The sequence below is a fragment of the Podarcis liolepis genome, assembly GCF_965112155.1.
Source record: "Podarcis liolepis genome assembly, chromosome: 14".
NCBI lineage: Eukaryota > Metazoa > Chordata > Lepidosauria > Squamata > Lacertidae > Podarcis > Podarcis liolepis.
The window spans coordinates 916,779-934,642 of record NC_139569.1 but is presented as its reverse complement, the minus strand read 5'-3'; the positions used below and the strand labels follow the sequence as shown (position 1 = coordinate 934,642).

Genomic DNA, 17,864 nt, shown 5'->3' with positions numbered 1-17,864 from the left:
AGTGGTAATTAATTTTAAAAAAAGGGGAAATACCTCATATACCTCAATGCCCTGGTGTGAAAGCAGGCAGAAAGGGTGAAACTCTGCAAATCAGTTTGTGCAAAGGAACAGAAATAATGCCAAAACAGGATTTCAAATAAAATCTGGGAAGTGGAAGATACAGCAGCCAAAGAGAAATATGAAGCGGGAATGATGATTAATGAATTATACAGACTCTTGCCTATCTCTTGTTCTAAAAAATATGAGGCTTTTGTAACTTCTTTCAGAAACTGATGGTTGATGCGCTAAAGATCCCTGGAAGCACTTTTTGTTCTCAGTCGGATGGAAAGCAGCAATTCTGGTAATGATAGGGGTGACTATTCCCCAAGGAGCCCCTTGTTTTTGAAGTTGCATTTTTTTGAAACTGTGAGGACTCCACCCACTTCGCCTCCCTGGAGTCCTATAACTCATATTTTCTCTTTTGAAGAGTAGTTAGGAATATGTGACACGTAGCTCAGTAGGTCCAAGCTGCCTCTGCTCAAGTTAGAGTAAATTTAACTACACATCCCTGATATTAGGCATTGCCCAACAATTCTTTGTTTTTGCTTTAATGTGAAAGCCCAGATTTTAAGGTAGAATCACAATCTGGGGAAATTTGAGGTTCAATTCAATGGGGAAATTTGAGGCCCAGTTTCATCATGATGTTGGGAACATCTCCTTTAACAAATCTGTTCTAATATTGTTTGCCTATAATAGCATATGGTCAAAAGAATTCATTTATGTAGTATTAGTAATATTAATGATGTAATAAAAATGGGGGTCAAAAAGTCTGGGGCCTAAGCATCTTTAAATCTATATTTTGACCATATTCAAGTGTCTGGAAAGGGGTTTATCAGCTGGATTTTCAAAACCCATTAAAAAATATCTTCAGGACCTACAAAACTCAATATAGTGACATGTGATGACTGTATTAGTTTTTCAGTCTAGATTCCTTCTCAACTTTGCTACTCCAAATCCCCTGGGATGTCATAGGAGAGCCTGCATATGCTGAGGGAACAAGAAAACTCTTTCACTGCAGTCATCTGTGGAGACACCATCATCCAGCCTGGACATTGAGGTCCACCTCCAAAGGCCTTCTGATGGGTCCCTGACTGCAAGAAGTGAGGTTACAGGGAACCAGGCCTTCTTGGCAGTGGTGCCCTCTCTGTGGAATGCCCTCGCATCGGATGTCAACGAGATCAACAACTATTTGACTTTTAGAAGACATTTGAAGGCTGCCATGTTCAGGGAAGTTTTTTATGGTTGATGTTTCATTGTATTTTAAAAAATTTCACGGGAGCTGCCCAGTATGGCTGGGGCAACCTAGTCAGATGGAAGGCATATATGATGATCGTGATGATGATGATGATGATGATGATGATGATGATGATGAAAAAAGGAAGCCATCCAGACTGGTGTTTTATTGTAGGGGTATTTTGTAACACTTTCTGTAATAGTGCATTATTTGTATCTCTATTCTGCTTCAATGTGTTCTGGGATACTTTGCCTGTGCAACCAAATTATTGCAGTAGTGCAAGCAAAACAGGACACAAATATACCAAAACATTTATGGAATAATAGGTTGCAGGAAATTATGTGATATGCACTGATTGGAAGTGAAGCTATGACCACCTGAAATATTTTGTGGACATGATGAGCATAAATCATCAAGATGTCTGGGTGGGCCAAGAAATATGAATACAACAGAGAGGAAAAGAGACGAGACACAAATTTATCAAAGATCATGTTATTTCTCCATTTAATGTCAGTGAAGGATATACCCATTATTTATTTTCTTCCCCTTATTAGGCTTTCCTTGTTGTTCAGGTCAGACCTCAGCACAATGATGTAGCATTTAGGGAAAAAGATGCAACCCAGTAACCCAGCACTGGAGGACAAGATGGAGAAGACCTCCACGGCTACCATGTATTTCCCTTTGGTGCTCAGGTAGGTTGGAACAAAGGTCAGCCAAACACTGCAGAAAACCAACATGCTAAACGTGATGAATTTGGCCTCGTTGAAACTGTCAGGTAACTTTCTGGCCAGGAAAGCCACAAGGAAACTCACAATGGCCAGAAAACCCATATAGCCCAAAGCACAATAGAACATGGCAGCTGAACCCTCATTGCACTCCAGGATGATCTCACTCTTCAGTGACTGCATGTCTGTATCTGGGAATGGAGGGGAAGCACTTAGCCAAAGGGTGCAAATGCCAGCTTGAAAGAAAGAGCAGGAAAAGACCACGCAATTGGCCAGCCCCTTCCCCACCCATCTCCTCATTCTGGATCCGGGCTTGGTTGCCATGAATGCTAGAACCACGGTGATGGTTTTGGCCAGAATACTGGAAAGGGCCACCGAGAAGACGATGCTGAAAGTCATTTGTCGGAAGAGGCAGGTCCCTTTTCCAGGCTGACCAATGAAGAGCAAGGAGCAGAGGAAGCAGAGGAGGAGGGAGAGGAGGAGGAGGTAGGTGAGGCTGCGGTTGTTGGCTTTGACGATGGGCGTGTCCTTGTGCTTCACAAAAGTCGCCAGCACGAAGGTGGTGATCAGGGAGAAAGCCAGAGCGGAGACAGCTAAGCTGAGCCCTAACTTTTCTTGGTAGGAGAGGTAGCTCAGCCCCCTTGGAATACACCCTGTTTGGGCCTGGTTTGGGTAGTTTTCTTCTGCGCACTTGACACAGGCATCCATATCTGGAGGGTGGAGGGGGAGAAGATGGAACAATTAAAAACGTCAAGATAATGACCTACAGCTACCTGAAAGAATCAGTTACGGCAGGCAGTGAAATTCCTCTCCTCCCTCTCCCTTTCCCCTTTCTTTTGCTTTCTGTTATGTATTGGGTTTAACACATTTTATGTTAGAAGGCGCGTTCTAACCAATCGTATAAGCGTTGGTAGACAAACGGTCTAATGGCATGTAAACGCATGCACTTTCAACTGTCAACTGTCAACAGTCAGTTCATGCTCAGCACTATTATTGTGTTGTCCAGTCAGTTCGGTTCTTGTTTTCTTATGAGTGATCTGTTGTCATTGACAAATGTTAAATAAACATAGTTGAGGAACTTATACTGCCTTGGGCTTCTGACTTTTCCCAAACATTTAACACTTTCTTTGGGTTTCCTTTGCTCTGGGCTGTTGTTGGGGGATTGTGCACACATGGGGGGCAAATGGTTGGTGGGAGGACCCTGAGTGAGAGGCAGGGAAGGGAAAACCTCTCAGGGTGAGGGACTGGGAAAACCAAAGCTTCCAGGTGAGAGCTAGAAGGGCCCCCACTTCCTGAGTGAGACCAGAGTCAAGAGCAGCTTTGGAGGGAGGACTCGGCATTCTATCTCTAGCTCTGTTTTTATGTAGAGCGGCTTCTTTTGACTTGTTGTATTGTGAAAAAGCCTTGATAAAATCTTATTTTAAAAAGAAATGAAAGTGCTTTTTGTGTTCATGCCGTTCTTTGACCAACCAAAGGACACTCGTGATTTCAGTGAGAAAGTCTGGATGATGCTGAACTGGTCTACTAGATAGTTTTTCCATGAAATAGTAAATTCTGCTCTCGTTGAAAACCATGAATGCACTAGGCTGTTGTCTTATTCCAATACTCTATTATGATTATGATTTTGTTGTGACTGTTCCTGTTGTTGTTGAAAGTTTCCATAAATTTAACTTTATTCCAAAGGGGAAAGGAAAGTTTGGTGAAATTTCTGTGAGTGTTGTGCAGGACTTTTGTTGCACATATTAATTTTTCTGGTTGCCGGTGTTTTTAGATGTGCTCTCCTTTATTCTACAACCCTTCCCACATACCATGATTCCTGAATACCCATGATACCCTCAGCTGAGCTTTATTTGAGATACCCCATGATTCACCTGGCAGCTGTTCATTTGATTGAAATATTTTTACTTCCAAAGAAACCAGAAATACATTTCTTAAGGTAAAAGGAAGAACTTGTTTTTAGCATACAGCCTGTTAACATTTTCAAGCACTTAGTATTCAAACTTCAATTAAAGCCGGGAGAAGATGTCATGACAAAAGATCTTTTCAAATAAGGAATTGAGAGCAACCAGGGAGACTGAAGGAAATGGTAGAAATATTTAATGGGCTTAAAAGAAGACCTACACACCCCAGACCCATGACCATGGAAGGTGGGAACTAGCATCATAATTTCTCTTCCTGGATTTTCCCATGATTTATTGGGGTAAACAATACTTGCCAAGTATAATTTGTTAAATGTGTTCATGTTGAGTAGCGTCACCTATTTTTCTAGGAAAAAAGTATTGCTCCTACCCTTCTGGTTAGAGATAGTCCCTTCTGGACATGGAACACAATCATAGCAGCAGAATTTCTCTCCCTCCTTCTTTTTCCTGCTGTAGCCAGGATAGCAGTTGTCATTGCATAGAGAAACAGGCAGCATCTGCACCAAAACAAGAAAGGAAGATTAGCAAGAGCATATTATCCATCATTCGAATGTCGCATGATTAGGATTATGTGCTGAGAATAGTGAGCATGGAGCAGTCAGCTGTCCCAGCTTTCCTCCACATGTTGAGGGCTGGATATCTGTAGCAGGGAGTGTCCTCTACATTTATCCATTTTCAGAACAGTTTTAGGACCCTGCATTCAGAGTTCAGCACCCGGAGGGAGACAGGGATGGTCCTGATGGAGAGGCGACAGTCAGTAGCTCCCCCCGTCAGATCACCCCACTTGTGTGAGGAGAGAACGCCTGAAGAGGGCTGGACTACCCTAAGAATGAAAGATAGTGGCATGCTGAGTCCCAAGGATGTGGAATCCTATCTGGGTTCAGAAGGAAGCCTGGGCTGATCTGAATAAAGCATTGCAGAAAGGTTTATGGAGGCTAATCATATTCTCTGCCTCTTTCCAATGCCGTAGCTCAGCTGCCACCTGTGCACTGAACAAATGCCACCCCAGAGTGAGATGTGAAGGACTGCCATCCTCTCTCCATCACATTATTCTCCAGTATTCCTGCCCTTGTCTTCATAGCCGGTTAAGGAACCAATGGCCTATAGATAGCAGATGCTCATGGAGCCTGGCAGCTGTGAGCCCAGAACCATGAGAGACAGCCAGGAAGTCATGGGCCCTCACATCATCGGGGCTTTGGACAGATATAGCCTTTCTGACCACCCCTCAGCATCCCTGAACAGAATCCCCTGGTGGCTCTGTGGGGCTCAGATACTTTGGCACCCAGAGGCCCCTTGATCTGATGGAGATGGTGCAGAGGAGCAATCCTACCTGCCAAAGCAACCAGTCCATGTTTTGCATCTATACTAGGGGAAATTGAGGAAAGGGGTAGGTTTTCTTTTTTTTAACGATAATAAAAATATTTTTGGTAACAGGAAAATATTCCTCAATTGAACCATGTTGCTTCTGTCCAGAGAGAGTTTAAATAGAACAAATGCATCTGAATTGATAAGGCCCAAAGCTTAGCAAATATCTTTTATTGACACCTAATGAGAATTAAAGATGGGCAGATTAAGATGGTGCTTCCGCTGTATCTTACTCACTTTGGGTTGGGTTGGGCCAGGGGGGTATTGTTTTTGCTTGTTACTTTGGTGTTACAAAGGAAGGGCAGTATAGAAATGTAACAAATAATCATCATTCCTGGGGAGAAATGTCAGGATGGGGGGGTGGGGGGATGTGGCCGTGAAGGTGCTTCTCTTCATGCCTCAGGTTTCATCCCAAGTCATGCTTTCCATGTTCCCCCCACCAGCCCTGCTCTGCACCTCTTCAAGCTCTTCTGCTTGGCTAGAATGTGGCCCTGCACAGCGATCATCCATATTGCTTGCCTCTGTGGAGAACAGAGAGAACTACTGGGATGTATCCAGAAGCCTCTGTGTTTGGAGTTGCTGGAATGTAGCCTATTCAACACAGGCCAGAGTCATGCCTGCTGCTTCACCCTCTTTGGGCGCAGTCACTTCCCTCTTCCCCACCCACCACTGGCATATGATCCCTGGATGGTTTCCCCTAAGAGAATGTGGGCAAAGGACTGAAAAAGATTCTGAGCTCCTGGTTTAACTGGCTTTCTTAATAAGGAGATAGACTTCAGTATGACCGTGAGTGAATATGGAAAATGGATTACTAGCATCATGCCCAGAATATGGAAATATCCAGCAAATGGACATTCTCTCTGGATACCCCACACCAGAAATCAAGCAACTGAAAGAAAAAAAAAGACTATGTGGGATTTTACCAAAATTAAATCTGGAACACAATAAGGAATTTCCAAAATTTTTGAAGCCGATCTCAATACCCGTCCTTCAGGATTCAGCTCCCAGATACTGGTGCATTTTATTAAACTTCCCATCCTCCTTGATTATTGGCTAACCCGCCTGATGATGATGGGAGTTGTAGTCCAACAACCTTTGGGACCCAAGGTTGATTTTCATGGCAGTATCTGGTCTCACACACAGCTATGTCTCACCTGGTTAAAGCTTTTATGCCACGCAATCTGATCATCACGAATGGTTAACTCCTTGCCGAAAGGAGCCTGAGGGTTCAGTTTTCCAACTTTGGCTCTAATCACTGAACCATTGGGGTAAATCCTCCAGTTTGTAACATCAAAACCTACAACTAATTCTGCATTTTCATTGAAGTGCACACTATCTCCAGCACTGTTATTGAAAACGATGCTCTGTAGAAAACGATGGACCTGGATTGAAGGATAACACAAAAAAAGGACAACCATTTCACAAAGGGACATATGTTGCTGCACTACAACTTCTATAAGCCGCAATTGATTGAGTTGCAATTCAGCAACACATGGAGAGCTGGGCCTTCCCCACACCTGGCACAGGCGGGGGCTTCGTCCATCGGACTGTCATGTCCTACTCTTGAATTGTTCATGATATGGGATCATTTGATTTTTCTTTTCCTTTCCCTGCCTCCACATGGGTGGCAGATTATGAATTACGAACAATTCACTAGACTGCCATTGCTTATCCAAGTGGATTTGCAAAAAGAAACCAAAAGAAAACTGCTCCCACATGCCTCATCGATAGCACCCCCAGGGTCCTGCTCCCAGGTCAACGTAAAACTAAGTTTGCTACCAACTTTGTGTTCAACGAGCCTTCTATAGGTTGGTGAGACCATGCCTCTAGCACACTCTGCACCTAAGATTATAAACGGTTCCCACATTGATCACACTGGCCTTTATAACTTGGTTTCCAATTCAGGTATCATCCCATCTTTTACAACAAGAACAGGCTGCATCATGAAGGGAACTGGAGGGGAGATGGCTCTGGGGCTAACAGTACCGCTCTGGGTATCCACACCTTAAACATAGTTATAGTAAATCTCAATTTAAGTTTATGACACATGCTAAGTGGAACTTCGTCTGTTCAAGTTGCACCCACCACTTTGAAGCATCTTTTGGAATAAATGAATTTAGGTTTGAAATTTAAAATGCATCATCATCTAGGTAATCCTATACCAAGATCGCCCAGAATGGACAGGGTTGAGATGCAGTGGATCTCTGGCTGAGTTGGGTCGTGGCTGGTACAGCCTGGCTATCCCAGTTTACCTTCCTCATCCTACTCTCAACTGGATGTACATCAGGGTCTCATCCTGCCTCAGCTGAACCACACCCAGACTTCACTGATGTCTTAAGCCCTCTTGCAGCAGAGCTTAATCGTTTGCACAGCAATACAGTGGGGATTAGGCTGTGACGCCTCTCTTAGGAATCCTTTCTGGGCACTGCACCACCTCTCCCCTTTTCACCCACAACTAGACCAGTCTTTAAAGGAAGCACAGAACAGGAGGAAGGCCCCCTGCTGCAGCCAGCTTGCCACTAATGTCTGTACAACAGCAACTTCATTTTTATGAACATTTGTAATGGAAAAAAAGAATGGTTGTCAAATTCCTTTGCCTTTTGGCTTATTGTTGTGGGAAAGGCTAGACAGGAAGGGCTTCAACTAAAAATGTTGATTTGCAGAACACAATCATTTTAAATACCATTATTTACCCTAAGTGAATAACTTGATTTTCTTCCTTACCTTTATTTCTGGATCAAATGAAAACCAACCTTTAAAAAACTGTGTTGTGACTTAATTACCTGCCATGGTTCCATATTCTGAAATGCAATTTTTCGTCCTTCTTCCAATCTTCTATGCATGGTTTTGAATTTGAATATAGCATTCAGAGCATGTGCCACAGCATAGATAGCATTGTAGACATTGTAGCTGTGGCCAGTCATATTCATTTCAAACAAACCTCCAGGAAGACTCTCCAGATTCTCTTCCCCAGTGCAGGTTTTATTCCCGTCTCCTTCCCACTCCTTGGACGTTGTTAGCAAACAGTCAAAAGCCTGTTCCCAGAAGTCTTGAATAAAGCCATCTCTTTTGAACCACAAAGGTCTTACCATCTGAAGGAACTTTTGGAAACCCTCAGGCTGATTTGAGTGAACTGTGAAAGATATGGAACCATGGAAGGTTTGTAAATCCCAATTCTTTTGAATAGAGTGTGATGCAAAATCCCAGTGAGATGTAACAATCCAGACTTTTCCAAGAGGTGGCAATTCTATGAATGGTGCTACAAAAAACAACATTCTCAAAACCTGAAAGGATGGAGGTTCTCCATACACAAAAAACACACTGGCTTTTTCCCTGAAGACAGTTGAATAGTATTCTACACGTTGTAAAACATATTTTATCATTTCATCCACATAATTCCATTTTGGTATTCTCATGATGAAGGCATAACAGATGCCGTTTTCATCAAGCATTGGGGCCATTGTCTGCAAAAACTGGTCCCCTTTGTCATCATCCACAGCCCAGAGCCCAATCCATGTCCATCCAAAATGTTTGAGTAACCGCACAACCCCGATGTGCTGTTGCGCTTCATTTGGGACCATCTGGTACAAAAAGGGGAATAAAGTGTTGGCATGTTGTATTGGCAAAAATGATCCATAAGTGAGCTGAAATAAAATGCACAAGTATTCTTCACGTGGTCTTCTCTGTTTTGCCACCAAACCATTTAGCCACTGTCATGTCATGTGACCCCCAGAGGTTTACACAGTCATACCTCATGTTATGTTTGCTTCATGTTACGTTCTTTCAGGTTATGTCCCGCGGCAACCCAGAAGTATCTGAAAGGGTTACTTCCGGGTTTCGCTGCTTGCACATGCCCTAAAGTGCAAAATTTCTAGCTGCCACTATCCGACTTTAGGTCCATGAGACAAAGGGGGAAATCGGGGACTAAGATGAGGCTTTAATATTGGGAAGGAGGTGATTAGTGGGCCAAGTGAGTCATTGATGTGAAGAGGGACTTGAGGTGACCTTAGGACCATTGCTGATTCCTCCAGATCCTTGGTTGTCCTGGGTTTCTCTACAGGGCCCCACATCTTTCCCTCAGAAGACTTCTCCCCAGCCTCTGGGTCCCACAGTATCCTGAGCTCTGGAGTAAATCATGGATAAAAATCTTGAACCGTATCTAGAGAGTGACAAAGCCCTGAGCCACTTCACTGCAAATTTATCTCAAGTCTGATTCATCTCCAAGATCAGCCCTGTTTACAAAGAGCTGTGAATAAACTTGATAGTATTATCACTTGGACTGCATTTAACCAGTTGGCTATCCAAAATATCACAGGCCATGTTTTTGAAATTATGATATTGTGCCACAACTCTGAACTGTCTGTACTTGCATGCACACAGCTTACCTGTGGAGTCTTGTAGATGGCTGAAATGACGGCCACATTGACAGAGATTTCAGAGATGCATCCTCCAATGAGAGCTATCAGGTTGTTGTGGTTGTGACACTTGAAGTTGGGGACAAAGCGATGCTGTGTAGAAAAGAGGCTGAGGGTGGCCTTATAGGTCGTCTTTGCAGTGTAGTAGCTATTGAGGGTGTGAAATCCCAGAGAGAGATTCGATAAAATGTTGGGATTTTCATTGATCTCTTTGACAGCAAATGCTAAGGCCAGGATGTGCTGGTAGTTCTTTGGCACTGAACTGTAATAAAAGTAGTAGATGACACAAATACTGAGAGAAGCAAGAAAAATATGTGTGTCCTCTTCATCTCTCAGCTCATCTTTCAGTTATTACAATCAAACAATAAATAAGATGAAATTGCGTCAAATAAGTAAGAAGGGATTATTTCTTATCTGGAAATAGCAAGGTAACTGAAGAGCGTCTCCCACTTAGTGATGAAATCAGAAAAGACAGCAAGTGAGAGGTACAACTGGAAGCCTCTTCTTAGTCTATATATATTTGCAAAAAGTGTAATACAATATGTCTTATGACCAATTTAAAAATTACACACACACACCCTAATATATTACCTCTACCTATCTAAATGTACCAGAAGAGGCATATCAAGAGAATATTTCAAATGCTCCTCTCATACGCATACTCTCATCAGATTTGATTGTGGGTTCAATATATTTATAGTTGCAGCAACTGAGTGGAACTAGTCACATGAAATCTGGAGTAGGCTGAAGGAAGGGCAGGATGAAATCAAGAGGAAGGATGGAATATGGTGGTATGCCTAGACCAAAATAATATGAAATGAAAATTTAAAATACCAGATGACTGAAAGACAATGGGATGGGATACAGATGAAGGCCAAGGATGTAGGGAACAAAGAGTAAGAAGAAGTATTGTGGAGAAAAACAAATACATGCAAATTCCTCCACCTAGAGTGTGCGAAAGCCCAGTGGAAGTACTGAAGATCCTTACACTTCCATGACACTTGTGTGAGAAAACTTACTAATGCTTTGTGTTAACAGTATAATGCGGAAGGCTAAATAGATATGAACAAGCTTCTGACATGACACTTTTCTCACTCCGAAAATGAACTGCTTTCCTTGAGGACATATTCCCAGTAATTATATTCTCAACATACGTTGCAACAAGTGTGTGTGTGTGTGTGTGTGTGTGTGTGTGTTTATGAGAGAGAGAGAGAGAGAGAGAGAGAGAGAGAGAGAGAGAGAGAGAAAGACTTACATGGGCTCATCAATCACAATCTGTGTTGGCTGTTCCATGAAAGAGAGGAGATTGTAGAGCAAGAAGACCTGAGATACAATTTCACTGATGACCAGGTCTCCTGGCAGGTAAAACTCATGAGGAATAGGGAGGGGATCGTCACGTATGCTGCAATTCATGGCATATACCTGGCAAACACTATGACACAGCAGCACAAGCAGCAACAGCACAACCAGCAGGATCCTTCTGTGGAAAGGGTCTTCCCACGAAAAGCAGCTTCCCATGTTTCCCTCTGCAGAATTGCATGTGGCTTTGATCAGGATTGATTTCAGCAGGAGCTAGCTTTCATGAAAATAATCTGGATCAAATCATTTTTCTGTTGACTTTATTCTTTGGGGGTGAGTGGTAATTACTTTAAAAAAGGGGGAAATACCTCACATACAGGTAAAGTTATCAATGCCCTGATGTAAAAGCAGGCAGAAAGGGTGAACCTTTGCAAATCAGTTTGTGCAAAGGAACAGAAATAATGCCAAAACAGATTTCAAATAAAATCTGGGAAGTGGAAGATACAGCAGCCAAAGAGAAATACATCAACATATGAAGCGGGAATGATGATTAATGAATGATACAGACTCTTGACTATCTCTTGTTCTAAAAAATATGAGACTTTTGTAACTTCTTTCAGAAACTGATGGTTGATGTGCTAAAGATCCCTGGAAGCACTTTTTGTTGTCAGTCGGATGGAAACCAGCAATTCTGGTAATGATAGGGGTGACTACCTATTCCCCAGGGTGCCCCTTGTTTTTGAAGTTGCATTCTTTTTGAACCCACTTCGCCTCCCTGGAGTCCTACAACTCTTATTCTCTCTTTTGAAGGGTAGTTGGGAATATGTGACACGTAGCTCAGTAGGTCCAAGCTGCCTCTGCTCAAGTTAGAGTAAATTTAACTACACATCCCTGATATTAGGCATTGCCCAACAAGTCTTCATTTTTGCTATAATGTGAAAGCCCAGATTTTAAGGTAGAATCACAATCTGGGGAAATTTGAGGTTCAGTTCAATGGGGAAATTTGAGGCCCAGTTTCATCATGATGATGGGAACATCTCCTTTAACAAATCTGTTCTAATATTGTTTGCCTATAATATCTTATGGTCAAAAGAATTCATTTATGCAGTATTAGTAATATGAATGATGTAATAAAAATGGGGGTCAAAAGGTCTGGGGCCCAAGCATCTTCGAATCTATATTTTGACCATATGCAGGTGTAGTGGTTTGGAGTTACTCGTGTGTAAACTGTCCCCTTTTGGAGCTTGGCTGCCTGGGTTAAACCGTCCTGACTGCACAGCCCATCTCAGCGTGGCTGCCTCAGTCGCTCACAGAATCTGTCTGTGGGCGTTTCTTAAACCATTGCCAGCATAAGAGTTGTTTGACTCCCAATCGTCTCCGCCTCTCATTGCGCGGAAGTCTCCTGCGCAAAGAGGGCGTGGGTAGTGGAGGACCAGGGCTCTCCTCACTGACTTCCAAGGAAGAATCCCGGAGCCCTTCCACCTCTTCTCCCATTTGCTCTCCTGGATCCTTGGTGTTACGCTGATTTCCTTCCTCCTCCATCAAGCTGTGTCTCCCCCTAGTGCTTGTACCTTCCCCCGCAGAATCGGAGAGCCTCTCTTTCGCCTGTTGCTCTGATGTCAGTTTCCTGACATCCACCTCCCCTCCAGGACCCCCAACCCCCGCTCGACCTGTGGAATCGATTTCTCTCTCTTCCTCGGCCGACGAGACGGGGAAACCCCTGAAGGAACCGTCACCCTCCTCAGTGGATTTGAAAACCTCTGTCCACCTGCTTTGGTTCCCACCCACAGGGTGACTCTCCCAGTCCGATTCTTCCTCGGATTCTGAAAACCCCTCGAAACTCTCTTCGTCATCTGTGGTTCCAAATTGTTCCTCCCAGAACCTCTCTAAGGGTTTGGGCTTGTCTGGGAACCGGTGATGGAATACTTCCACCATATACCTGTCATCGGTGGCTTCCGCGGTAACCCACGTGTTTTCTGACCTGGGCTCCCCTTCCCAAGCCACCAAGTACTCCATCTGACGACCTCACCACCTCAAATCAATTATTTCCATGGCTGAGCTCTGGTGTTCCCCTTCTTCTACCTGCGGTTGTGGGATGACTCCTACCTCCCGCCCCGGGAATTCCCGCCCCTCCCTGTGTGGTGAGAGCAAGGACCTGTGGAACACAGGGTGTATTTTCATACTGTCGGGCAACTTGAGCTTGAATGCTACGGGGTTTACCTGTTGTGTTACCTCAAATGGCCCCAGCCGTTGGGGCTGCAACTTCTTACACCCTCCCTTAAAAGGTAACCCTTGAGTGGACAGCCACACCTGGTCCCCCACCCGTATGGTTTCCCCTTCCCTGCGGTGCTTGTCTGCCTGCTTCTTGTAAATCGCTTTGGCCCTCTCTAAGTTCATCTTAAGTTGCTGGTGTAGGGCTTCCATTTCTTCCACGAACTGCTCCGCCGCGGGTACACTCCAGCTTTGCTCCTCACTCCCCGGGAAGGCTCTGGGATGGCACCCATAATTGGCCATAAACGGACTCATTCCCGTTGACACGTGTTCAGCGTTATTGTACACAAATTCCGCCAGCGCTAGTTTCTCTACCCAATCATTCTGCCTCTTGCTGACGTAGCAGCGTAAGTATTGTTGGAGTATACTGTTTGCCGTTTCCGCTTGCCCATTGGTCTCTGGGTGCCTTGCTGTCGAGAACCCCACCTCGACTTGCAGCAAGCTCATGAGCCTCCTCCAGAACCGGGAGGTAAATTGTTTTCCGCAGTCGGAGATAACCCTCAAGGGGGTGCCATGCAACCTGAAAATGTGCTCTACGAACAATCGTGCCGTCTCTTCGGCCGTCACCCCATGTGAGCAGGCTATAAAATGGCACATTTTGGTCAGTAAGTCGACTACTACCATGACCGCGGTTTCCCCCCGTGATTTGGGCAAATCAGTCATAAAATCAATGGACACCACCTCCCAGGGTTTGCTCGGTGTGGGTAAGGGTTCCAGTAAACCTGCTGGTACCGTTCGCTCCCCTTTAGCCCTTTGGCAGCGGTCGCACCCTCGTACATATTCCCGTACATCCTCCCTCACCCGTGGCCACCAGAACTGTCTGGTGACCAACATCATCGTTTTGTGCTGTCCAAAGTGCCCCGCTGTGGGGTTGTCGTGGAGTTGTTTGAGTACCCATTCTCTTAGAGCTCCCCCCGGTACATACATGGCCCCTCAATAGTACAACACCCCTTCCTTTTCCTCAAACCCTTCTGGTGCCTCTCTCCCATCTCGGAGCTCCCTGATTTTAGTTCGTGCGAATTCATCGTTCCTAGTAAGCCCTGCCAGTTCTCTTTTGCCCACTAGAGTTCCCCCACACACCCATCGGTCCTCAGGTATGATGTGTCGTGTCTCCGGTGGCCCCTCTCCTTTGAAGTACTCTGGCTTCCGCGAGAGAGTGTCCGCTCTCACGTTTTCCTCTCCGGGCACATACTGGATTTCAAAAGAAAACTTGGAGAATTCCTGCGCCCAGCGAATCTGTCTCTGGTTGAGCACTCGTGCGGTCCTCCAGTATTCCAAGTTCTTGTGATCTGTACAAACCTGGATCTTGTGCTGCGCCCCTCTCAGTAGATGACGCCAACGACGAAAGGCAGCGTAGATCGCGAGCAGTTCTCGGTCATACACGGTATAGTTTTGCTCCGACTTGCTCAGCTTCCTCGAGAAAAAGGCACACGGTTTCCATTCCTGTTTGCTCCGCCCTGGATGCAAAAGGACTGCCCCTATGGCTCTGTCAGATGCGTCGGTCTCTAGCCTCAGGGGTTTCTCCAAGTCTACGTGTAATAGTTGCTCTTCTGACGCGAATGCCTTCTTCAATCTTTCAAAGGACTGCTGAGCTTCCTCCGTCCACACAAACTTCTTTTTGCTACTGAGACAGTCCGTGATGGGTGCGGTCAAGTGAGCAAAGTTCTTTATGAACTTCCTATAGAAGTTGCTGAAACCTAGGAACCTTTGTACGTCCTTCCGTGTCCTTGGGGGCTTCCATTCCAACACTGCCTGCACCTTGCTTGGGTCCATCGCTAAGCCCTTGTCAGACAACTTGTACCCCAGAAACTCCACTTCTCTGGCATGAAACTGACATTTCTCTAGCTTGACCCACAACTGGTGTTTCTGCAATCGTTGTAGCACTTCCCTGACATCTTGTACATGTTGCTCCTCGCTTTCCAAATAAATCAATACATCATCCAGGAAGGCCACACAGTTCTTGTAAAGCAGAGACCCCAACACATGGTGCATGAAAGCTTGAAAACAGGCGGAGCCTGATTGTAATCCAAAAGGCATAACTAAATATTCAAAGGCCCCTAGGGGGGTGGACATGGTGGTCTTCCATTCATCCCCCTCCCTCATCCTGATCAGGTTGTAAGCCCCCCTGAGGTCTAGTTTGGTAAAAATCTTTCCCTTCCTCACCCTCGTCAAAATGTCGTCAATTCTGGGCATTGGGAAAGTCACTGGTTCCGACACTGAATTTACGGCCATAAAGTCCACTACAAACCTGGGTTTGTCCGTGTCCTTTTTGTCCACAAAAAACACCGGACTGCCCCCCACTGCTTTCGACTCTCTTATGAATCCTCTCTTTAGGTTCTTGTCAATAAACTCCCGTAACTCCTTCATCTCCCTGTCCGACATGGCATACAGCTTACCCACCGGCAGCTGCGCACCCGGGAACAAATTGATTTGGCAGTCAAAGGGCCTGTGGGGTGGTAGCCTATCTGCCTCCTTCTCACTGAAGACCTCCTTCAGATCAGCATATTGTGGTGGCACCTCCCCCTTCCGTCCCACTGCCATTCCTGCCACTCGGGTGACACTCATTCTGGGTGTTTCCCCTCCTAGGCAGTGCTCCAGGCAGTAGGCTGACCCAAAGCTGACTGTCCTCTGATACCACGCCACCACGGGATCATGTTGTGCTCGCCAGCTCATTCCTAATATTATTGGGGGCCCCGCTAGTGAGGCAACGTGAAAGGCGATCGTCTCTGAGTGCCTAGACACCCTCATTCTCATTGGTGGGGTCTGGTGGGTCACTTCCCCTCCAATGAGCTCCCTCCCATCAATGGTGGTTACTTGCAAGGGAAAATCCAAAGGTAGCAAGTGAAGCTGGTGCTCTAATGCAAAGTCCCTGCTGAAGAAATTGCAGGAGCTCCCTGAGTCCAGCATCCCCTGAACCTTGACTGGGTGCCCTGGGAGTTCTAGCACCACCTCAATGGCTATCGCTGCCCTTGGGGAATCTGGTTTGGGCACTTTTACTGGTTGCTGGCCTGGCTGCTGTGCCCGCTGATTGGCAGCCAAGCGTTCCCGTTTCCCTGTTCCTGTGTCTGTTGCTCTTCCTCCTCACCTCCCATGGCCCCCACCATTCCTTGCCAGGCCTTTCTCTGTGGGCAGACTCTGGCAAAATGTCCTGGCCGCTGGCAGAGAAAACATTTCTTGGTCGTTTTTATGTCCTTTCCCTCCCTCTTGCGACCTTCGCTGGAGTTTGAAACCTCCTGGGCGCGTGCACCACCTATTTCCAGTGGGTCCTCCGGCGGGGAAGGCTGCCTTGGTATTTCAGGAATGCGGTAGTCATGGCAACGCTGCTCTCTCCTTTCCCGCCTCTCCTGCGCCCGCGCTTCCTGCCGTACACCAATCACAAGTGCTGCTTTGGTCAGCTGGTCCATGGATTGTGGGCGGGGTGCGCGCGAAAGCTCATCCTTGACCGTTGGTGACAACCCCTCCTCAAACAACATTTGTATGGGTTCAGAGTCCAGCTGCCACCCGAGACGGTGAACTATCATTGCAAAACGTGACCAGTAGTCTCTAACTGACTGGTCTCCCTGTTTACAGTTCACCAGTTCCCGTTTTGTCACACTTTGTTGCACATCACTGGAAAACATTGCGTCCATCGCCTGGAAAAATTTCCCCAGGTCCTGCATGGCAGCATTTTGCGTCGCCATAAGGGGCCTGATCCACTCTCTAGCCCCATCCTGCAGGTGCCCCACAATATAGGCAACCCGCGCTGCGTCATCTTCAAAATCGCTATGTTGCAGTTTCAAGGCGTATTCTATTTCTGTTCTAAACGCCCCATAATCTTGAGGTCTCCCCCCAAACTTATGCACCTGTCCCGGTACCTTCCTTGCTATGGGGGTGGGCCTCCCCTGGGCATCCTGAGACCGTCGTTCATCCAGCCTCGCTGTCAAGAGGGCTATGTGCTGTTCCAAGTCGCGGTTTCTCTCCTCCAGCGATTGTCCTCCAGCAGCCCCCTCCGTGGCTCTGACTTCTCCAGTTTCTTAAACCGTTGCCAGCATAAGAGTTGTTTGACTCCCAATCGTCTCCGCCTCTCATTGCGCAGAAGTCTCCTGCGCAAGGAGGGCGTGGGTAGTGGAGGACCAGGGCTCTCCTCACTGACTTCCAAGGAAGAATCCCGGAGCCCTTCCACCTCTTCTCCCATTTGCTCTCCTGGATCCTTGGTGTTACGCTGATTTCCTCCCCCCTCCATCAAGCGGCGTCTCCCCCTAGTGCTTGTACCTTCCCCTGCAGAATCGGAGAGCCTCTCCTTCGCCTGTTGCTCTGATGTCAGTTTCCTGACAGCAGGTGTTTGGAAAGGGCTTTATAAATGGGATTTTCAAAACCCATTAAAAAATATCTTCAGGACCTACAAAACTCAATATAGTGACAAGTGATGGCTCTATTAGTTTTTCAGTCTAGATTCTTTCTCAACTTTGCTACTCCAAATCCCCTGGGAGGTCATAGGAGAGCCTGCATATGCTGAGGGAACAAGAAAACTCTTTCTCTGCAGCCATCTGTGGAGACACCATCGTCCAGCCTGGACATTGAGGTCCACCTCCAAAGGCCTTCTGATGGGTCCCTGACT

The 17,864-nt window shown here is 45.9% G+C and overlaps 1 protein-coding gene across 1 annotated transcript in view; it reads right to left on the bottom strand.

Annotated features, from left to right (window-relative positions):
- Window positions 1–1,739: 1,739 nt before the first annotated feature.
- The window catches only part of LOC310693807 (vomeronasal type-2 receptor 26-like), a gene marked incomplete at its 5' end in the record, with an annotated part of 31,081 nt that continues 14,956 nt past the window's right edge, over window positions 1,740–17,864 (bottom strand). Inside the window, 3 exons of the mRNA XM_083476184.1 lie at window positions 1,740–2,708; window positions 4,288–4,414; window positions 9,668–9,959. Of these exons, the coding sequence (XP_083332310.1) occupies window positions 1,807–2,708; window positions 4,288–4,414; window positions 9,668–9,959 (1,321 nt within the window). The 3' untranslated portion in view covers window positions 1,740–1,806. The remainder of the gene's footprint in view (window positions 2,709–4,287; window positions 4,415–9,667; window positions 9,960–17,864) is intronic.